The sequence below is a fragment of the Ictalurus punctatus genome, chromosome 28, assembly GCF_001660625.3.
Source record: "Ictalurus punctatus breed USDA103 chromosome 28, Coco_2.0, whole genome shotgun sequence".
NCBI lineage: Eukaryota > Metazoa > Chordata > Actinopteri > Siluriformes > Ictaluridae > Ictalurus > Ictalurus punctatus.
This window is the reverse complement of record NC_030443.2, coordinates 14,650,330-14,674,130: the sequence shown is the minus strand read 5'-3', so window position 1 is coordinate 14,674,130 and position 23,801 is coordinate 14,650,330. Positions and strand designations below refer to the sequence as shown.

The 23,801-nt window shown below is 39.9% G+C and overlaps 1 protein-coding gene across 1 annotated transcript; it reads left to right on the top strand.

Moving 5' to 3' along the window:
* Window positions 1–1,822: 1,822 nt before the first annotated feature.
* rps6ka4 (ribosomal protein S6 kinase, polypeptide 4) lies at window positions 1,823–22,342 on the top strand. Its single transcript, XM_017460587.3, has 18 exons — window positions 1,823–2,889; window positions 6,620–6,691; window positions 7,591–7,658; window positions 8,239–8,389; window positions 8,875–8,990; window positions 10,061–10,168; window positions 10,793–10,873; window positions 11,643–11,746; window positions 12,173–12,323; window positions 12,494–12,655; window positions 13,419–13,544; window positions 14,504–14,637; window positions 14,891–14,984; window positions 15,075–15,245; window positions 16,337–16,528; window positions 16,708–16,867; window positions 17,680–17,840; window positions 18,365–22,342. Exons 1-18 carry the CDS (start codon window positions 2,796–2,798, stop codon window positions 18,557–18,559), a joined length of 2,340 nt encoding a protein of 779 aa, XP_017316076.1. The 5' UTR covers window positions 1,823–2,795; the 3' UTR covers window positions 18,560–22,342.
* The last annotated feature ends 1,459 nt before the right edge of the window (window positions 22,343–23,801 follow it).

Sequence of the window (23,801 nt, the reverse complement as noted above, 5' to 3'; positions counted from 1 at the left end):
TTCAGCACACACACACACACACACACACACACACACACACACACACACACACACACACACACACACAGCTTAATATCAGTAGGTGGCTGGAATAGGATTATGGACAATCATGAATAATGTCAGTAATAATGACAGCCTGCATATCTATGCCCACCTATCTGATATCTTACCAAGCAACTATATCCAAGCTGGTAATATGCACACTGCTGTCCAAGCACCTGCCCTGCCATATCCTCCCCCTCACTGTATCTGATTAGCCTTTACCACATAAAACAACACAAGACAGGTGCAACTGAACATGAAATTAGTTATAAGTGAAACACAAATTTTTGTAGTGGTACATTTAGGGTGTCTTTAAATAGACAAAATACATTTGGAAATCTGAAAGATATTCATTCATTTACTCAAATCATTCATTCCTTCGTCTTCAACCACTTTATCAGGGTCAGGGTGGTGGTGGATCCTGGGAACACCGGGCATGAAGCGCATGGATGAGTTGCAGGGAACAATCAATTGCAGAGAACCATGCACACACCTTCACACACTCATCCATGCTTTTGGGCATTTTGACAAACTCAATCCATCTACTGGGATTTTTTGTTTTGTTTTGTTTGGTCGGAGGAAATCAGACAACATGTGAAACTGACAGTCACCCGAAGTAAGGATTGAACCGGGGACCCTGGAGCTGTGAAGCTACAAAGCTGCAAATCTACCTGATGTTGTATGAATATCATGATTAGTTATTATTAAGGGATAAAATACACACAATTGGCAGATCTCAGTGCCTGGAATTTGCTTAGAAACAGCATGGATCATGCAAAGAATTTAGACAACAAGTATAACTACTGGGGTGGCATGATGGCCACTCATGTTTTTACTTGATAGATCCTGATATTGCGCCCCTAAGTGTGAATGCGTGTGTAAATGTGTGTGTGCATGGTGCCCTGCAATGGACTGCCTTTCCATCAGGGTGTGTTCCCAACTTTCAGCATTCCTGGGATAGGCTCCGGTTCCACAGCAACACTGAAGAGGATAAAGCAATGACTTAAGATGCATGTATGAATCACAACCTACCATTATCATGTTATTTAATAGTTATTAACCTATTTGACTGGTTATTTGAATTGAATGAGTTTAATTAAGGGTGGCACGCTGGCTTAGGGGTTTGACTCCGGTTTCCTCCCCCGGTCCAAAGACATGCGCTGTAGTTTGATTGGCATTTCCAAATTGTCTGTAGTGTGTGCGATCCTGTCCTACGATGGGTTGGCACCCTGTGGAGGCTGTCCCCTGCCTTCTGCCCTGAGTCCCCTGGGATAGGCTCCAGGCTTCTTGCGACCCTGTGTAAGATAAACAGCACAGAAAAACGGATAGATAGATGGATGGATGGGTTTAATCAATTACACAAAAACAAGTATATAGTCTATATCTAGATAGATATAGACAGTTCTGTTTTTGGAAACTTCAGGAAGAAAACAACTCTTTCACCAATAAATAGCTGGAATATTAAATTACTGTTATACTGTAATGTGTTGTATTATTGTAATAATTAACATACATTTCTGAATTGTTAGATTCATAAAAATCCGTGCTGTAGGGTTTTTATTTTACAGTTAAATAATATAATAATAATAATAATAATAATAATAATAATAATAATAATAATAATAATAATAATAAAAAGTCTGACAAGCCCCTCATCTATCTACACAACTTTAAAAACAGCACTACTTCAGGGCTCAGTCCAAAAACCGCACAGTCTACTACAGTACCGGAAGTACCCCAGTAGCTGTTATTTTGGCACACTATTTAAGACGGTAATTTGCGGTTTCGGACGGAACCCAGCCCAGAACCGGCTATATGTCAGGAACCAGTTCTGGGTGTGAACTTTACAACGCTACAAGAACTTCCCTTTCCAACCTTCCCGACGCGCCTCTGAAAACATTTCGGCTTCCGTAGCTGAAGTAGCTCATAGTGTAGACTTTTTTTTCCTCTCTCCTCCATTTCAATTATTTAATATTTTTAAAAAAATATTTTTTCCTTCTTTCGCGTTTAATTTTCAGGCGAAACTAAGTTCCGACGCGAAAAAAAAGAGCGTTAACGACAAATGTCATGGAGTTTTAATTAACTGTCAAGACGCATAGAAAGCCTATTAGCTTCCCTGTTAGCTCATAGGCTACTATGTCTTTTACTGAATGCTATTTGCACAGGTCTCTTAACGTTAATGTTAATGATAAATCGTCATATTTAATTTAAAGTGCCGAGTGAATGATAAGAACTAAGGAGACATGTCCGTGTGGCTGTTTTTAAAAAAAACAACAACAACATTTCCTCGCGACATTCGTTAACATTTAGAAGAACGCTAGCCGATAGCTCGAAGTAGGAAACACGGTAATAGTGTCCACGTCTTGGTGCTTAAATAACTGTTTCTCGGCGTCGGTGCTTGTGTTTATTCTCAAGAAATTATCTGGTGAAAAATGAAAAGGATTTAATGCACTCGCATAGCATATAAAAGCGATCATATTACGAGTGATATTTTGGTTGTATCGCGAATTTAAATACACAGCAGAGTGGACATGTCAGAAGGGTTTCTGAGTTGAGGGATTGTCGGGGGGGAAAAAAAACCAAAACAAAAACAAGCATGTCCTTCATTCATGTCCGGGTCTGATGAGCATGAAGATTATGCGGATGTTTTTGATTAGTTTACACACTCTGTGCGGTTGTAAATAAGTGGGGTTCATGTAGATGGTTGTACACCGGAAGAGAACTGTGCCCAGATACTGAATTTCAGCAGCAACATGTCCGGAGACAGCAGCAGCAGCAGCAGCGGGGAGGACTCGGACAGAGAGAGCCGAAAGAAAAGCTGCACCGTTAAACTTGAGATCACTAACGGTGGGTGATCACCTACACACACCTGCTATCATTTCAATCCATATGGTGTTTCATACACTCTCATAAAAAGAAAGAAAGAAAGAAACAAGGTACTAAATTGGACATTTAGTTGTCTTGTCGCTGAGGTGGTGCTATCAAGGGTTACACCTGTCGTACATTTAGTGTGTATTACAAGCCATCCTTCCTTCCTTCCTTCCTTCAACCCCCCAACGCTGTATCCTTTTCAGGGTCACGGGGAAACCTGGAGCCTATCCCAGGGAGCATCGGGCAACAGGGTGCCAATCCATCGCAGGGCACAAAATCGCACACACATTCATATACTATGGACACTTTTTTTTGGACATGCCTACCATGCATGTCTTTGGACTAGGGGAGGAAACCTGGAGTACCCGGAGGAAACCCCCGCAGCACGGGGAGAACATGCTAACTCCGCACACACAGGGCCACTGTGGGAATTGAACCCTCAACTCTGTAGGTGTGAGGCGAACGTGCTAACCACTAAGGTACCGTGCGTCCCTAATTGAAACCATCACACATAATCTAATAGTTTAAAAAAACTTACTCTGGCTCTTACACCTCTTCTCTGCGCACTTTGCTTCTCTAGAACGCAATTATAAATCTTGCATACTTGTAATGATCTCCACTTGATATATCGCTTTGTTTGTATTTCCTCATTTGTAAGACGATTTGGATAAAAGAATCTGCCTGACGAAAAATGTAATGTAAAAGTAAACCATCAGATGTTAACCATAACCTAATGCTTTCTGTGATGTAGTAGGACGTATTAAGGACGTTGTTCCTTAATGGTGTCGACTAGACATAACATGCCACCAACAGAAAGCAACACATTACCAGTAGAGATCCGCAGGGACCGTTAAAACCAATACAACCCACATATTTCCATTATAACCATTAAAGAGTCGTGCCCTGCGATGGATTGGCAAACTGTCCAGGTTGTACCACGCCTTGTCGGGCGATGCTCCCTGGGACAGGTTCCAGGTTCCCCGTGCCACTGAAGATGGATGGAATCATTAAAGAGTCATGAAACAGATTTTAATAGAGGTGTATGTGTCGCACTTCATAAAAGACAATGTTAGCATCTGATAATTTTAATTGTAGGATAATTGCTGGAGAAATCTGGTTAATTTTGAGCCCCCCCCATCCTCCGGGTTTAAAGTCTACATCGTGTCGACGTCACAGGCAGTGACATGGCAATGCACTATAGTACTTCGATGGCGCGTCGATGTCTTATAATTATTCATGGGACTGCGTGTTCTTATCCTATGAGAAGACGCTGTCTCTTAATTATTCGTGACAGCACGTGGTGCTTTCCTCTGACAGACGTGCTTTGCCCTGCCACGCCCACTCCCCTGCCTTCTTCTCACTGCCATCCATGCCCATTTAACTTGCATTTTTCAACTAGATTGTGAGGTAGACTTGAACTGAAAGGGGGTGGGGTTAATGGACATTTAAAACCATTACAGATTCTGTGAGGGTTTTTTATTATTTTGTATTTTTGTTTTTTTCAGCAGGGCTGGTCAGGTACAGTAGTCTATCCATGTGGTGGGAATACACGCTGGGTGGGTGCATCACAGAGCACCATACACATTCATATCTAAGGGTAATTCAGAGTCGCATGTGTCTGGGATTTAAGGAGTGACACCGGAAAACCTAGAGGAAACCCTCAGGATCACAAAGCTCCGGATCGAACCATGAAGCTGCAATAATACATACTGCTCCACCATGCTGCCAATTTAATCCATTTATGCACCTGAAATCATGTCTAAGGGTGCACTACAGTGTGTCCCCAAAGTCTTTAAGATGTTGGACTGTTGATCGAAAAGTCATGAGTTCAAATCCCAGCATTGCCAAGCTGCCAATGCTGGGCCTTTGAGCAAGGCCGTTAACCCTCAACTGCTCTGTTGTATAAATGTAAGTGTAAATAGGGGACTGTGTTTGCCAGCACCATGTCGGTTATGTCATTGTCAGTGGATGTTCGCGAACGGCCACATCTCGGTTGGTCTGCAACACTTCCAGTCTTTTTGAATGAGAACGATTTCAATATGTTCTTCTTTTGTCAAAGGCATTGTTAAACGCTATGTAAAAAGACATTTCGCTTAATTTGCAAAGTGTTAATTTTCCCCTATGTATGGAGAACTTTTGCGGCACCCTGTATATCCACATTTCAAAGTTAAAACGAATAAAGACAATTAAAGACACAAAAGATGTACCCTTGAGGTGCGACAAGGACACTTTTTTTGAGAGAGTCGACAAACTACAGTCATAACACTCCATGTTTTTGCAAAAGTAGATGGAAAAGCTCCTATTATTTGAATTGAGGCCACCGACAGTGATAGACCTATGTGCATAGTTAAATTTTGCTCAAGAGGAAGTGTGTAAAGACACGTACGTTGCAGAACAGGTGCAACACTTTGTGTTACGCCGTAAACAGCAGTCTATAGTATAATATCTGAAGGAAATTGAAATCTGGCTATTTGTGGTAGGTATGTACGTCATGAAGACCTGGACCTCCAACACTGGTCGGATTTAATTTCATGCCGTGGGGTGTGCGCGAGATCTTGTTTAACTTGAGACAGATGTTGCACTTGTGCATTAGGACAAATCTCAAAGCAGGCTGCCGTCATGCCTGTGATGTTTTGCATAACTTGGCAACAGAGTAAGTGAAGGATGTCCATATCAGATTATTATCACATGTTGGTCCATATTGAGTGCTCTGATATCACTATCTATTATATCAGAAGTGAAACAATTCCCAGCGATACGTTTTGTATTCCTAGTGAAATGTTTTATACCACCGTACAGTTGTTACCACCCGAAGTGAATTCTTTTCTTATAACAACTAATCCCGAAGTGTTTTAATCAGCGTTTATTTATATATATATATATATTAATTTATTAATGAACAGTGCCTTCACACTGTTCGTGTTATCACTAGCCTCTGGTGAAAAACTTACTGGCATTTAAACATCTACTTCACCGTGTCAACGATTAGATGAGGTTTTTTTTTCTTTGTAAGTAAAAACACATCTATTATATGTTTATTATTAGGCTTATATTATGTCTATTGTCCGCCATTCAAGTCGTTGTGCAAGTTGTGTTACTATAGAAACGAGGGAATTAATATAAACCTGTGATTTGCCTGGCAGCCGAAACTGCTGTCAGAGCTGCTGTTATTATGTTGTAGAATCTCAGACCTAGTTGATTCTCAGTGTTGTCATTTGTTCAGTTGTTCATTATATTTTTATGTAATTTCATCTTCAGTTTTTAGTAATAAGCAGTATCTTAGGAATTAACAATGTCCTTTAGGACTTTGATAAGAAATTTACTCCAGTTTTGTCGGTGTGGGCTGTTCTGTTTTCTCAAAATGGTGGGGGAAAAAATGGTGTAATCAATATAATTTATTTTTCTTTTGTTTAATACATGTTTTTAATTTGTTTTATACTTTAACGTTCATTTGGGCAAGTTTAGTCTTGATTTCAAACCTCGATTAGTATGGAATGGTCAAGCCAATCTGGCAACCCTATTCTGTCCCTGACATTGATACTATCAGTGTCGAGATGACAGACAGAGAAAGACAGACTGTGTGTGTGTGTGTGTGTGTGTGTGTGTGTGTGTGTGTATGTGCATGCCCGCATGCCCGCCTGTGTGTGTTTGCGTGAACGAGAACATGATTAATCCCTCTCACAGTTCTCCATTGCTCTCTCCACAGCGAATCTCACAGGACACACTGAGAAAGTTGGCATGGAGAACTTTGAACTTCTCAAAGTGCTCGGCACTGGAGGTGAGACACCCGGCCAGATTGTTGCTCAACATTCCGCCTCCCGTGATTATTTCCTCCAGATTGTCTGCTGTCTTTCTGTTTTGGCACGCAGGGTCATTGTAACATTTTGGGCTGAGAAGTGAAACGGCAGCTGAACTGGCGGCTGCCTGGAGCTATGAAATGGCTCGTGTCTACACGAGATGTTAATCACACAACAAAGAGTGTTAATAATTGATAGGGAAATAGTTTATATAACAGTTTAAATCACAAGTATGTACAGTATATAGCTTTTAATCATATCAAGCTAGTTATTACATTATCACCTCCACTATGCATTTCATATATATATATATATATATATATATATGTATATATATATATATATATATATATATATGTGTAAAATAATATATTTATATAGTAGGTTCACTGACATAAAAAATCCCTTTACAGTATTTTCAGCAATATTATATTGTTTACTGCTCAGTAATCATTTGTGTTTTTCAGTAATAAGTTTTATATATTTTAAGTGAATTTTTAGAAAGCAGCAGAAATGTAATTAGATTAGCTGGTTTTATAAAATGCATAATTACGTTACTGTTATATTTATAATAGAGGAGTCATCAATTTTACAGAAAAGACAATTCAACTGTTCATCATTTTCTTTCTACATGTGTATCTCTTTCTCTGTTTTTCTCTCTGTGTGTTTCTCATTCTGTTTTTTCGTTGTCTGTCTATCAGATTCTCTCTTGGTGTCTCACCCTCTGTATATCTCACTGCTTTGTCTCTCTCTCTCTCGCTCTCTCTCATATCATCCAGCAAAACCTGACTGCAAAATGTCAGTCTGTCCTCAGCTCTTATCTCATATCCAGTTATTCACAAATAAACTGAAACAGCCTCGTCTCTCTCTTATTTACCAGCCTACGGAAAAGTGTTCCTGGTCCGGAAGATCAGCGGCCACGATGAAGGCAAACTTTACGCCATGAAGGTTTGTTTACTATTTCCCATCCTGTCACTATATCACACACATATATTACTCCCATTACTAGTAACACACCAACGATCCTGCATGAAGATTACTACAGCTCCTTTCTTCACTTCGTTTCTTGTCATTGAGCCATCGTGTGAGGAAGGATGTTGAATTATGTAACAGCAGGATACTGTTGCTAATTGTGATCACTGAACACTTGGAAGTGACGGTCAGCACAGAACGTCGTGCTCAGAAGTTGAATTGAGAAACACGGCGGATCCGAGGTGTCACTGAAATTGTGAAAGAACTGCTGTCTTAAAAAAAACCACCAGAAGCTCTTAAATGATAGGACATAGCAGAGTGAGAAATGGAAATGTTTGTTTCTCAGAATCCAGGTCAGTGTTGCCAGGTTGAGCGATTTCGGTCCTAATATGATGGAGGAAATTCTTCTAGTTGGTAAATAGGATTTAACCTCCGCAGGATGTTCACGATTAGAGCATAACATGGTACCCGAAATTTTGTCCTGTGAGGCTCCTGACCCATCTTGTATGTTCCTGATAAGTGTTCTGTATAATTAAAAAAAGATTCCGATGTGCAGGTTCTGAAGAAGGCAGCGATCGTTCAGAAGGCGAAGACGGCTGAACACACACGGACAGAGAGGCAGGTTCTCGAACACATTCGCCAGTCGCCTTTCTTGGTCACGCTGCACTACGCCTTTCAGACCCAGACCAAACTCCATCTTATCCTGGGTGAGAACTCAGCCAAATCCAATGTAGCAACATTTATTTAAAGTCTATTAATTAAAAAAATATATATTTTAGTATTGAGCAAATGAAGTCTTTTAATAGCTTATATTTATATACCACAGCACTTTTGGAATTCTCAGATCTGATTGGTCAGAAGGTGTTCGGTAATTTTCCTTTACCAGCAGTTGTGTAATAAGTGTTTTATTCCACATATTGAACAGAAATCAGGAATGTGTTTATACTTAAGACAGAATATCTCTCTTTATTTCATTGCATTGCTTCATTTGTTTGATTTACCTACATGCAAAGATTGTTTTAGTGATGAGAAAGTGATGAAGTTGATGTATTTAGGGGCTAAAGGTAAAAAAACAAACAAACAGTAAAACTGAGTGATGCATAGAGATTATTATTACACCATTAGAAGTAGACACAGCATTTATTAAGCCCAACTTTGCTCATATGCATCTGGTTTGTTGGTGTGTGTATAGATTACGTGAGCGGAGGAGAGATGTTCACTCACCTGTACCAGCGTGATCACTTCAATGAGGATGAGGTGCGAATCTACGTTGGAGAGATTGTGCTCGCGCTGGAGCATTTGCACAAGGTGAGACTGAGATGTCCAGCTGTTTCACTCCCTGTATATATATTATACAGTGGTGCTTGAAAGTTTGTGAACCCTATGCCCTAAAACATATATATAGACAAAGAGAACCCAATTAAACAAATGAGACAAAAATATGAGGCAGTTTCATTTGAAGATGAAATTAGTCAGGTGTTTTCAATCAGTGGGATGACAAAAATGACTATTTTTGTCTCATTTGTTTAACTGGGTTCTCTTTATCTTCTTTTAGGACTCGTGTGGAAAATCTGATGACGTTTTAGGTCATATTTATGCAGAAATATAGAAAAAAATCTACAGGGTTCACAAACTTTAAAGCACCACTGTGTATATCTTTATAGAAAAAAAAAACACCTGACAAATTACACACAATTTACACAAATAGTCAGTATTTTGTTTCTGTCTCCAGTTCTGTTTACACACAGATGTTGAAAATTGAAATAATAATAATAATAATAATAATAATATGTGCTGCTTAGGGGTACATAATGATAATGATAATAATGATAATGAGTCTTTATTGGTCACATATACATATACACAGTGAAATTCTTTTTTTCACATACCCTAGCATGTTAGGAAGTTGGGGTCAGAGCACAGGGTCAGCTATGATACAGCGCCCCTGGAGCAGAGAGGGTTAAGGGCCTTGCTCAAGGGCCCAACAGTGGCAGCTTGGCAGTGCTGGGGCTTAAACCCACGACCCTCCGATCAGTAACCCAGAGCCTTAACCACCATGCCACCACTAGCCCCTGTGGTGTGATTATGCGATTATTGGTATAAAATCTAAATGTCTTTCTTGGATTTAGTCCTTTTTTTTCTTTCTTCCCCAAAGTATAGATAACTTTTGATTTGTTTTTTTTTTTTTTGGTACTGCGATAAATTGGCACGTCTGCGATTTAAGGATATTAACTAGATCCATAGGGGATTAGCACAAACTGGGTCAATATGTCTGTCGTTTTCTGATGCATCACTGCTATTGTCGCAATACACGCCGCACTCTGTATCTCTGATGTGTGTCAGTGTGTTTTTAACTGTGTTTTTTGTGATGTCTGCAGCTTGGCATCGTGTATCGGGACATTAAACTGGAGAACATTCTGCTGGACAGTGATGGTCATGTGGTGCTCACTGATTTTGGCCTGAGTAAGGAGTTTTTAGAGGAGGAGGTGAGTCAAACAGCTTCTGTAGAAGTATGTGTGGTTGACTAGGATAGAGTAGTGCTGGATGATGTATTGATAAAAATAAGACAAGGGTAGAAATTCGTCAACTGCCAGGAAGTTTCTGTTGCAGTGTAACAACTAATGTTTTTAGTTACCAGAGTTGCTAATTTCTGCCCCTTTTCCTTAAAGTGCAGTTTAGGAGACATATATAGTTTTAATAGAGGGGTGGATTTGGTTGGGGGAAGCCAAAAGCTTCTCTTTTTTTATTGCATTGTTCCTATCTGGCAGCAAAGAACACTAAAATGACAAACTGCTCCTTTAATGTGGATGTGAGTCGCTTTCCGCTTTTAGTATGAAGTGTGGCATGAAAGGAAGTGGTGTGTGACACAACTAGTGTGTGGTCCTCCATAATTAGACAACTGTGGTTAGGACATTTTGACAGCCCTGTACCAGTGCAGATCTGTTTAGCAAAAATTAGGTAGCAGAATCCACACAAAACTGTGTGATTGTGAATTTTTGCATGCACACACTCGTCGTTTTTCCTATTCATGCATAATGCTAGAATTCTCTTGTACAATCATGTACACATTGTGATAATGAATCAACACACATGCTCTCCTGTGCTAACAGAAAGAGAGGACCTACTCATTCTGTGGTACCATTGAGTACATGGCCCCAGAAATCATCAGAGGAAAGGCTGGCCACGGCAAGGTTAGAACAATGCTCCTGATAATGTCTACTTATTTTCTTGTCTTTCTTTCTTTTCTCTCTTTCTTTTGTCTTTTTCTTTTATTTCCTTTTCTTCCTACCTTCCTACCTTCCTTCCTTCCTTCTTTCCCTCCTTGCTGCTTCACTATCTTCCTTCCTTTCCTCCATCCTTTATTCATTCCTTCCTTACTTGTTTCCTTCCTCACTCCCTTCCTTCCTTCCTTCCATTCTTCATTCGTTCCTTCCTGCCCCACTATCTACCTATCTTCCTTCCTTTCTTCCTCACTCCCTTCCTTCCTTCCTCACTCCCTTCCTTCCTTCTTTCCTTTCTTCATTCGTTCCTTCCTACCCCACTATATACCTTCCTTCCTTTTTTCCATCCTTCCTTCCTTCCTTCCTTCCTCACTCCCTTCCTTCCATCCTTCCTTCCTTCCTTCCTTCCTTTCTTCCTTACTCACTCCCTTCCTTCCTTCTTTCCATTCTTCATTCGTTCCTTCCTGCCCCACTATCTACCTTCCTTCCTTCCTTCCTTTTTTCCATCATTCCTTCCTTCCTTTCTTCTTCACTCCATTCCTTCCTTCCCTCCTCACTCCCTTCCTTCATTCCTTTCTTCCTCACTCCTTTTTTCCTTTCCCCTCCCTTTCTTCCCCTCCCTCTTGCCTCCTTCCTTTATTCCTTTTCTTGCTTGTTTAATTCCCTGCTTGCTTCCTGCTCTCTTTCCTTCCTTCCTTCTACTCATTAGTCCTTATGTTTCTATACTCTGTGTCTGAAGTCAGTAGATTGGTGGAGTTTAGGGATTCTCATGTTCGAGTTGTTGACCGGTGCGTCTCCTTTCACCTTGGAGGGCGAGAGGAACTCCCAGAGTGAGGTGTCCAAGTGAGTCTGTATTTCGCTGTCTCTCTCTCTCTCTCTCTCTCTCTCTCTCACACACACACACACACACACAATTTTGCACTACTATTTTCCTCATGTACACTTCATTCCTGCACTCTAGTTCCAGTCACACCCCAGTGTTATTACACAATCTCCCTCACACACGCTCATTTGTTCTGCCTTATTTTCCCTATTCACTTATAACATTATCCCTCATCTTCTGTATCCCACTCCATAATGCTGTAAAGCCTCTAATGAATTACTTTAGGAAGCACTTAAATTAGCTTGTGGGGGAGGATTGATTCATTTAGAGTTGATGACTCTCTCTCTCGTGTCTGCATCTCCCGTTCTGTCTCTTCATCGTTCTTATTCGTCTGGCTCTCTCTGATTTAATCTCTCTAATCTCTGGTTCTCTGCTCTGTCTTCCAGACGTATCCTACGCTGTGAGCCTCCTTTCCCCTCTATAATCGGGCCAGTGGCTCAGGACCTGATCAGGAAGCTCCTGGTAAAAGACCCACATAAGAGACTGGGTTCTGGGCCCAGAGGAGCCGAGGACATTAAGAGTCATCCCTTCTTCAAGGTACTGTGCATCACGCACTCTTTCACTTCTTCTCTTGTTTTTGTGCTAGAGGAGGTATTGGAGGAATAGGATTTGGTTTGGGATTGGTGCAGAATGTCAAAGTCTGGTGGAACACTGGAAAATAAAATAATAGGATGAAAAAAATCAAACCCGGTTCTCTCTCGATGTAGGGTTTGAATTGGACAGATTTAGCAGCGAAGAAGGTCGCAAGTCCGTTCAAGCCAGAGCTGCGTAATGAGCTGGATGTGGGAAATTTTGCTGAGGAGTTCACAGGCATGGATCCAGTCTACTCCCCTGCTAGCACGCCTCCCAGCACTGACCGTCTCTTCCAGGTACACACACGGACATAGACTGACTCAAACAGTCACTTCTTAGTCAGATTACAAGTGTGTTTTTAAATGCTAAATCTAGACACAGTTAGACAAAAAATAAATAAATAAGCCACCACACAGAGGAAATCATATATATATATATATATATATATATATATATATATATATATATATATATGTGTGTGTGTGTGTGTGTGTGTGTGTGTGTGTATAATGTATATATGTATATGGGATTATATAATATGATTGTAATCATATTATATGCATATTTTTATGCATAGAGCTCTAAAGGCCAAGTTAGCACATTTAAGCTCATCACTATCGCTGCCAGTTATGTTTAATTAAATAAGGAAGAATATTATGAGTCTGATTAAATTAGGATTAATTGTACAGCACAGCTTTAGCTAAACTCTTCGGTTTTATTTTGATTCGTCTGGTTTTCAAAAGAAGGCTGCCTTTTTTCCCCTCTCAGGCCTACAGCCTAACCTAAATCTAACCATAACAAACAGAATTCGAAATTACAAATGTATTTCTGTTAGAGTTTTTAAAAACGAAGGCTGATATCAGTGTCAGCAGAATGCTTTTACGTCATTCAGAATCATTCCTATTCATACTGTTCAAAATCAAGTGAAACAGTACACATACTCCCCAGTGAACCCTTCCCAAACCAGACTGCTGTTCCCAGATATACACAAGCCCTATGCTTTCACAGACTCCCTCGGACATCATCTTTTCCTGCTTCACTCCTCTTTCTTAATTGCAGGGCTACTCGTTCGTAGCTCCATCCATCTTGTTCAACAAGAACGCGGTGATGGGAGATTTCCTGGACGCTCCAGTGAGCGTGGACCGACCTGGCTCTGCTACGGTTCAGCGCAGTGCCATGTTAAAGGTACTGCTAAATGCTAACGTCCAAATTCTTAACGGCTATTCAGAAACGGGAGCTCGAAATATGTTATCTGTATTATTCCTTCTTCAGATAGGAATCAGTACATCTTTGAATATAACGTTGTTGTTTTATTAATCATAAATGGCAAGATGAGTGTTCATGCTATAAATTTTATGTACTATACATTTAAATTACTATTGACATTACAGTACACAGACTGTCGGTTTGTTTATGCAAAATTATTGTCACCCTTTATTTAAAACTTTATAAGTCATATTTTGCTATTTATTTCAAACAATTTTGTTTCTGCAAACAATTGATACTTTTGGGTGCACTGAGTCTCTTCCTGTAATGTCTTTCCTGACAAAGTTGGAAAGAGGTGCTTTTGGAGTGATTTTGGATTTTTTTTGTGTCTTATGGACTGCCATTTTTAATTCAAACCACAGGTTTTCATTTCACTATGGCCAAATCGTAACCTCCTGGCAGAGGTTTTGAACTGAAATTGCCAAGTATGTAACAGGATTCATGATGGCGCCACCACCACCATGTTTTACAGTGTATATATTAGGTACGGGGTCTTTTCCATGTAATCAGTCCTTTTTTTCACCAAACCAAAATCAGTTTTTATCTCATTTAATTACATTGTAGCTCTAATGACGCATTATGTGCATTATGATAAATGCATTATGTGCGTTATATAAACGCATTATGATGCATTTTGTGGGTTCCTTTCAAGAACTTTCATGCAACCCTTTTAAAGATGGGTGATGTATTATAGTATTATGAAATGTAACTTTTAAAACTGCACTCTCAGTTCTTTCCCATCTTTCTCACTATGGGTGTGGGACATGTCTTGTAATTTTCCTGGAGGGTGCCAATAATTCTGGAGTCGGAGGGTAATTCTTATTCTGTTCATAACTGTTTAAGCTGTTTTTATTTCTTCATGTTGTTCTCTCTCTTAGGAGTCCCAGTTTTTCTTGCATTACGAGCTGTGTCTTCAGGGGCCGCCGCTGGGCGAGGGCAGTTTCTCCGTCTGCAGGAAGTGCAGGCACAAGCAGAGTGGCCAGGAGTACGCCGTTAAAATCATCAGCCGCAGGTGTGCAGAGTATAGCAAACAAGCCAGAGTATGGCGGGCAGAAACCAAAAAGCAGTTCAAAGGCAGCATAGATACAGTTTGTCCAAAAATATATTATGAATAATAAAAAAAAAAGTTCTAGGTTGAGTTTGAATAACCATTTTCATATGGGAGTCTCAGTCTTTGCTTCAGTATTCTTGGCTCTAGGCCATGTATGGGATTCTGAGTGAAAGCTTTTTGCCCATGCATAAATAAACTGGTGTTGTTGCTGTAGGATGGAGTCCATGACTCAGAGGGAGATCGCAGCACTTAGACAGTGTGAATCTCATCCGAACATAGTTACCCTCCATGAGGTCTACACCGATCAGGTATTTGGCGCTCATATCGTCCCTTAAATGCCCTTCTGCTGTCTGGAGGTCATTATTCACTCCTTATAACCTACTTCTCTCCGCTCTCAGTATCACACATATATGGTAATGGAGCTTTTGCGTGGGGGCGAGCTGCTGGAGAGACTGAAGAAGAAGAAACTGTTTGCCGAAGGGGAGGCCAGTCAACTGATGAAGAGCCTGGTGTCAGCCGTCAGCTTCATGCATGAGGCCGGAGTCGTGCACAGAGACCTCAAGCCAGAGGTGAATATATGAATAAATAAACAGATAAGTGATGGACGGACTGATGAGAATCCAGAAATAACTTGAGCACAAAGATGGATAGTGTTAATACACTTTTAAAGGTAATGTAATAAACTTGAAAAAATAAAAAGCAGCACTTATATTATAAACTCATCCACTGTACACAACAAACGAGATCCTAATCGTGTTCTTTGCAGGAAGTAACGATGCATTTACATCTGATTTGCATGCGAATGTGGGAATTTGCCTGATGAGTAGGTGTGCAACGTTCAACCCGAACTAAACACGAGTGTGGTCAGCATTACAACAGCGGCTTAGGGGGAAAACACAGATTGGGTCGATACCACACACACGCCTAAAGCTCAATAAGTGTTTAAAATACGTAAATATACAACGCAAATTAAAAAGTACAAGCATTTTACTCCAAACTGAAATGTGTAAGTATGTCTTATGCAATATGGTGTAAAGGAATTCTAGTTATTTATGCATTCCTAAAGGTGTTATGGTATTCCTCTGAGATCCGGTCAAAACCGAGGCACTTGCCTGTCGAGCTACATCGAGTATATTAATAACACATAACCATAAATTCTTCTTACTGAAGAAGTGACCCCATTTCTTAGAAAATTAAGTTCACTAAAAATCATGAAGGCATTTCACCAACACTTTATGATAGACTTAAGGGAATTTGGAGTCAGCTGATTTTCCATTGCGTTCTCATGATGGGGAAATTCCTGTCTGAGGTAATCACACACACTGTATAGATCTGGAAGATAGAATTTAGGTTGAAAATCCACGTGTTCTCCTTTAGAGCTGGTGAAGGCTGTGTACTCAAGGGCTGGGCTCCATTCTTTATACATCGCTTAATAAATGCATTATAAGTTGATGTATGTCACATTTACGCTTATATTCCAAACAGGCTAATTTGTTTTTGTTTTTGTTTTCCTCTTTGGTTCACACCTGAGCTGACCTGACCAAAAAAAAAGGAAAAAAAAAAAATTGATTCCAATGACTGTTGTGTTCAATAATGCTAAATATGTTGTTCTCCCTCCTTCTTTCCTCCTGCTGGCTTTCTTTCTCTGTCCCTTTCTCAGAATGTCCTTTTTGCCGATGAGGCTGAGGACTCGTTGCTGAAAGTGATTGATTTTGGGTTTGCGCGCTTGTTTCCAGCGGGCAGCGCTCCTTTGCAGACGCCATGCTTCACGCTGCAGTACGCCGCGCCTGAACTTTTTCACAACTCCGGATATGACAAGGCGTGCGACCTCTGGAGCCTTGGCGTCATCCTGGTGTGTGTGTATGAGTAGAAATGGAGAACAATGAGGGATTTTTAATTTGCATTAAAAATTTATTTATTTTTAATCTTTGTATCTGTGCACAGCTATATTGCATCAGAAATTTCTCTTATTACGTAACGCTATATATGAGACTTCACGTGGTGGCTGTAACATGTGCTGTTGTTCATCAGTACACCATGCTCTCCGGACAAGTCCCGTTCCAGAGTGAGAAGAAAGGAATGACCTCATCGCATGCTGCCGACATCATGCACAAGATTAAAGAAGGAGACTTCTCATTGGATGGCGATGCTTGGAAAGGCGTGTCCGAGGAAGCCAAAGATCTAGTCAGAGGTCGGTTCTCCGGCTACCACATCATCACCGTATCATTTGTGTTTATCTATCAATATAGATTATCTATAATGTACAGTTTAGATCTGTATAATCAGAATCAGCAGTTTCCCATTAAAAAAAAAAACAAAACTTTTTTAAATGCAGGGGCTGTGCTAATATAATGTTTGCAACTTTATTTTCAACATGGGCAGCTTTAAAGGACTTGGTTTCAACCCCAGTGTGTCAGACCACACTTATAAATTAGTCATCAGGATTGTGACTAATGTTATTAGTCATTATGTGTAGGTGGAATAGTAATATGTTGAAGAACTGGTAGCTCTGGAACTAATACAAATATATATATATATATATATATAAACAGGTTGTTTATATATCCTTGAAGTAAGTAAGCTGTCAAGAGAAAAAAACTTGTCATTTTTTTCCTAATACTTGGTTATGCCTCCCCTCGCCTTAATGACAGTGCGCCTTAATCCTATCAGATAAAGATGCCACTAGTGTCCTGTATATTGTAGCCCACTCTTACACTGACCTGCCCTTCCAAATAATCCTGTGGGATTGAGGTCCAGTCAGAGTTTCTCAGTGTTCCATCCTGCTCATTGACATCGATGTTCTTTTTTTGTGTGTGTGCACCCTACAGTTGTCATCCTGGAATGTGAGAATATCAGCCTCAAATTAACCAGCCGCTTTTACATTACGAGTTACATTCATCCGGGGATCTTAGGATAGCCATCCTTTTTTATTTTAATTTTTTAATATAATATCTCTCTCTCTCTCTCTCTCTCTCTCTCTCTCTCTCTCTCTCTTTTACTCAGGTCTGTTAACAGTCAACCCCGAGCGGCGACTCAAACTTTCAGATCTGAAGGAGAACGCGTGGCTGCAGGGCGGAGGGGTGTCTTCCACTCCTCTCTGTACCCCTGATGTCCTGGAGTCCAGCGGACCCACCGTCCGCACCTACGTCAACGCCACGTACAAGGTTAACCGGCAGCATCGTCCTTTATTTATTAGACTTAAACTGGTTTTTCATCAAATTTCTAGCAATCTCAAGCCCAGAGTATACTTCACTTTTTACGCGTATGCTAGGAACAGTATGCCTTGTTGCTAGTATGCTAGGAACAGTATGCCAGTATGCCTGCCACCTTGTTCTACAAGGTGGCAGCAGTGACCCACAGCTGTGGATTCTCAAGGTAGTCGAAGAAGAGATGAGTGCAAGCTCTTTTCTGATCGAGTTGCCGCACAGACCATCTTCTCTTTGTCTTTTTTTAAATTTCTTCTTCCTCTAGTAACAACAAGTGAAGCAGCATGTCTTTCTCCTCCATTGTTCTTCGTGTTGTTGTGATTTACTATAAGGACACTTCGGTCACGTAGGCACAGTGTGGAACAAAACATCTGTGTTTGTTGAATCCTCCGAAAGCTGGAATCGAATTATTTCCGCATTTATAACTTTTTTTCAGTAATGGTTTCACTCATGTTGTTTTTTTATATCTCTGTCTCCCTCAGGCGTTTAACCGAGGCAAGCGGGAGGGTTTCTTCCTGAAGAGTGTGGACAATGCACCGCTGGCCAAACGCCGCAAGCTGAAGATGACCAGCACAGGCGTGGAGACGCGGCGCAGCTCTTCGTCCTCGTCTTCCTCGTCTTCCTCCTCGGCTCCTCACGTCAAGACCCAGATCCCGGACGACGAACCGAAACTGTGACCCTTACCGACGATCCATCACCTCAGCTTTGACGCCGTCCGCCGTCTTGAGGCTACGTTGACGTCTAAATTTGGAAAAAGAGGTCAATGAAGGAAAGCGTTAACTGAACGAATTAGAATTTCCTCAGAGAGAGCGAACTGAGAGATGAAGAAGGACAGATGTGAAGCTTAAGAGTCGAGACCGATCACTGGACAGTCGTTTAACTGAACATGACTGCTTGAAAACTCATCACGTATGAATCTATAAGGGGCCATCAGTGGCATGATCAAGCGGCAGATTATTGAAGCCAGCCAAAGGTTAAGTGACTGATGGAGAGTCCTTGTTTTTAGTGGACTCGAGACATCGGATGTTTTTAACGCGACGTGACCATTTTGATTTGATTGAATGTACACTTACGAAATGTTACCTTGCGCAAGGCGTTTTTAGCCAGTAGAGTTTTAGCAAGAAATTATTTTTCAAAAGGGAACTGGAGATTTAACAAGGCTAGGATGCCAGGACAGAAAAGCCATATGGAATAGAAGGGAATGATTTTAGAATTATTCTGTTTAAACAAGAAACCCATATTTGTCACTGTACAGATTCACATCTATAATGAACAGCTTTATATGAATTATATACTGTATACATTAGAATGAATAGTGAATGTCACTGTACGAGAACGTGCTAAATGGCAATATACGCATGACGTTATTTATTTTATTTTTTTTGAAAAGCCGAATCACATGATCGAAAAGATAAGCAACTTGAAAACTGTCACCAACTCTCTTTTGTTTAGTTCCGAACCTCAGATGCTTAATCGCTTGTATCGGTGCTACTTCATGTAGGAGGACGATGATGATTTGAACGTTAGGATGTGGATGTGCCGTTAAAGGTACAATCGGTAGGAAAACTTGAACAATACTTTTGCTTCCAGAGGCTGTGATGTAAATCGACAGTGACCTTTTTTTTTTTTTTTTTTTTTGGGGCTTGATTTGAGTATAGTCCGTAGTATTTGTTACACCTTCGTAGCATTTTTACCAGTCTCTTTAATGAAAAGAGAGCAGTTCGTTTTGGGATTCGTTTAGATTTGAGAGCAAAACTCCTACTTATTGCACCTTTAAGGTCTGTCGTCTTAGTTTTGCGCATCTTGTGGTAATGATTTGTGTGTGAACTTGCATGCCAACTCTATAGAATCCTCAAACCAGAGAACTGTTTTGTTCCCGTCCTTTAACATGCTGTATTTGAACAAAAAAAAAAAAAAAAAAAAATCCACCACCTCTCCTTTTGCAAAAAAAAAATCTGGCTCCTCTGCTTTCCTTCGAATTCTTTTAAAGGGCTTCAGCACACTCGCGTCTGAAGTGTGTGTTATCTATCACTGTGAGAGACGGAGAGCGCCAAGAAGCGAAGCTGTCTTTCACTTTTCATTATTTCCACCCTTCGCTTTTCAGGAGCTGCTGGAAAGGACAAGTCTCTGTTTCTCTGAAGTCTGGTGATCTCCTAACGGCGACTGAAGAGACACAGACTGAGAGACTCGAACGGACGGATTGAATAATGGTGTAAGGAAAGGGCGTGAAGTCACCGTGAACGCTCATTAAGCATTCATGAGGTTGGGATGTGATACTGCTGTGTGTGCCATGTTGTCCTGAAATGCAGCATTCTTCTCGTTTTCAATGCCAAAAATAATCCTGCAGCAAGGACACATTCATCATCGTCATGGTGCGATGACAACTCTGTCAAACGCACTTGGCTTCGAAGGGCCCAAATCGGCGTACAAAGCACTAGCGCTCTGCCGTGTTTCGCTTTTCGTTTTGCCTCCACGTTGCATACGGAAAATAATGTGAACAAAACATGGCTCGAGTTTGACTTGCTCTTCTGATGGATTTGCTCTTTTTCAGTGTTTTCATTTTATTTTATTAAAACGTGACGATGCCAAACGAGTTCGCGTCCGACGCATTTAAGGACGCTTTTCAAAACCGTGACTAACGAACACACTGATCGTACACTTTAACCTCCTCGTTTTATTATTTTTTTTTCATCTGATGAAATCATTCTACGTTTCTACTTTGATGATGTCGCCGAAGTCGAGGGTGAAATCGATAACGTGTTTCCAGCTTTAAAAGAAATAGCGTCTCGCACCTTTTGATATTTATTACGTTTTATTCCGCGGTGTTATTTTTGAGTAACGGTTACGGCTTCCTGCTTGCTTTTTTTTCAGGATCTGTGTGATTTTTGTGCGTCTGTTTTGAGTGATGTACTTTTTTGCCGTAAGGAACATCCTATTTGCTCCTACAAGTCCTGCACACTGCACTAAAAACAAAATAGTATTCGTGGAAATTATGGAAATATTCATGGCTTTAGATCACAAAGCGTTTATTTGTTGTAATGATTTCCTTGTCTTGAGTTTCTCTTGTTGGTGTTTTGAGTCCTTTTTTTTAAATGTATCTTATGTTTTTAGTTCTGAATTGCATGTTTTACGATTTTACATTTTTATATAACAATTGGTGTTCTGTCTTCTGATAATAAGGTTGTTGTATTTTTTTTTTTTTTATAAGAAAAGAGCATTATAGAACTGAAATCAAATGCACTGTTTGAAGGCAACAGGAGATACCCCCCCCCCCCCCCCCATTGAAAACACTGTTAAATCTTTAACAAAATATAAATCACGTCACTATTCTTAAATATCATCTAGTCTCTTATTTGACTCTGTGATTCATTAGACATGTACAAATAATCTGAAACATTTCATCCTTTCTGTTATCATTTTAAAGGTTGAAAACGTTTAGGGACTTTTATGCCAATTTATTCCAGTTTCAGCTTGCAAATCTTTTTTTTTTTTTTTTTTTTTTTTGATTGCCTAAAATCTATTTGAATAGATTTCAGTTCCTTTTTTAAGATTTTAAGAGTCAATGTTAAAATATATTTGTTTCTGAACAGGATGGTTTTTGGAAGGATTTTGGAAGAACCCTTTTCTTAGATGTTCAAATGTGTTCATCCTGGAAGCTTTTCTTAAAGAAAAGCCGTATAAGCTCTCTGTAGAACTTTAAGGGTTCCCTGAATGAAACGTAAGGTTGGATGACGAAGCCTGTGGCCAAAATATACAATAAGGGATGGGCATAAATATTAACCCTGTAACAGTATAATATTATCAAACTAACTTAAAAAAATCCTTATTTTGACATGATGAGTCTTAGTGGCTAGAACGTTTTCCTCATACCTCCAGGTTTGGGGGTTCGATTCCCACCTCTGCCCTGTGTGCACACACCCTGCATATCCTCCACTTTCCTCCCCCAGTCCAAAGACATGCTTTGTAGGCCGATTGGCATCTCTAAATTGTCTGTAATGTGTGTGGAACTGTGCCCTGCGGTGGGTTGGCACCTTGTCCGGGGTGTCCCCTGCCTTGTGTCCTAAGTTCCCTAGGATAGGCTCCAGGCTCCCTGCGACCCAGTGTAGGATAAGCGGTATAGAAAATGGATGGATGGATGGATGGACTCTTTCGAAGCCAGAAATGCCCTTACTTAAAAACTTAAATTTATTTATTTAAAAAACAAACAAACAAACACATAACACACGTTTTTATGATCACACCACCGATCAACTTCAGTTTAATGCGACAATTAGACATGGGAATGTGTACAATTATATTTATTATTATTATTATTATTATTATTTTTTATTCCTGAACCTTCCACCCACAAGATTTCAACTAGTTACACTGTGTTAAAAGTTGTAAACGATGCCATGTATTAAGCACTTTCACCTCTAGTAATATTAAAATATTATTATTGCATTAAAACCGCAGTGAGCCTATATATACTGTATATAGTTCTTTATACTGTTTTAGTTATTGAGCTTTAGATTAAGAAGTTCCTGTATGAAATACATTCATTTAATACATCAGTTTAAATTCGAGTGGCTTGGGCTGTGTAATAAATAGAATAAATGAGTAAATAGTAACTATAGCAATAAAAGTTCAAAAGATTGATAATGAGCTCATAGATAGGTAGATGGATAGATAATATCTAAAAAAAAAAGAAAAGAAAATACGAATATTTATTATTATTATTATTATTATTATTATTATTATTATTATTATTAACAAAAACAACAACAACAACAACAACAACAATAATAATAATAATAACAATAGGATGCCTACACACCTTTGGTGCTTGGCCACCTAATAATATTGATGGGGATCCCCACTTTGTGAGCCACCATTAGTGGGGTCTACATTATTGTTGTTTTATCTATCTATCGAAGCATTTTTTGAATAATCTTTAACATTTGTTTTACCATAGTGTTTCATTACTGTATTTAGTGTCGCAGGTCATCTGAGGCTAAATTGAAGTGTTCCCTATGTAGTGCACTATTAAATAATTATGCCCTAATTTAGCGCACATGCCATTTTGGAATCGACCTCAGTCACTCTCAGCGCTTCCTAATGACGTCATGGCCGAGCCTGTGGAGCTGCAGTAGATGATTATGACCAGCAGGTGTCAGTGAAAGCTTTAACACAGAATGCAGTGTGAACGCAGTTGGATCGGTTAAAGCACGTGCAATAACGCAAACGTCATGGCGGCATTAATCAGCCTGATCGAAGAGCGGAATCATTTGCATGGGAAATTGTGATATATTGAGCATGACACAGATGAATATGGGCGGACGGTAAATCAAAACAGTGCCATCAATTACAATCTGCAGTCCTGGACCTGAACCAAGTCTCGGCTTTCGACATGGCATTATAGTGCACTGAGGTGTTAACGCTAAAACGATGAGCTTTCAAAACATTTTCACGCAGCAACTTTTGCACACCGGTTTCTTTTTACACTACCATTCCTTGGGCTGGGCTTGTTCTATAAAATCAGAAAATCGCACATTTACTCATCAATTTAGTCAAGAAATAATGTTCCTAAACACTATTCAAGGTCATCATTTCAAACTGGGTTTAATCACATGTCATTTATCCAACCAGTAAACACCTTTCTATGAGCTTGACCAGCTCGGCCTGTGTTTTGGCAGCTCGTTGCCAGACAGACCAAGCTGTTTTATCAGCAGGGGTCAACTAGGCTAATCACTGACAACAGCAACAAAAACAGGGCGAGTAATGACAACAAAACTGTATACGCAATATAACATCTGCAACATATGTAAAAAGCGATAAAACATATGTTTCATTACTGTAGACCTAATTGTACAACATGGCTGCTATCGAACATATTTGAAATGTTTTGGTTGTGAGTTTGGGTTGGGTGGGTGATATTGC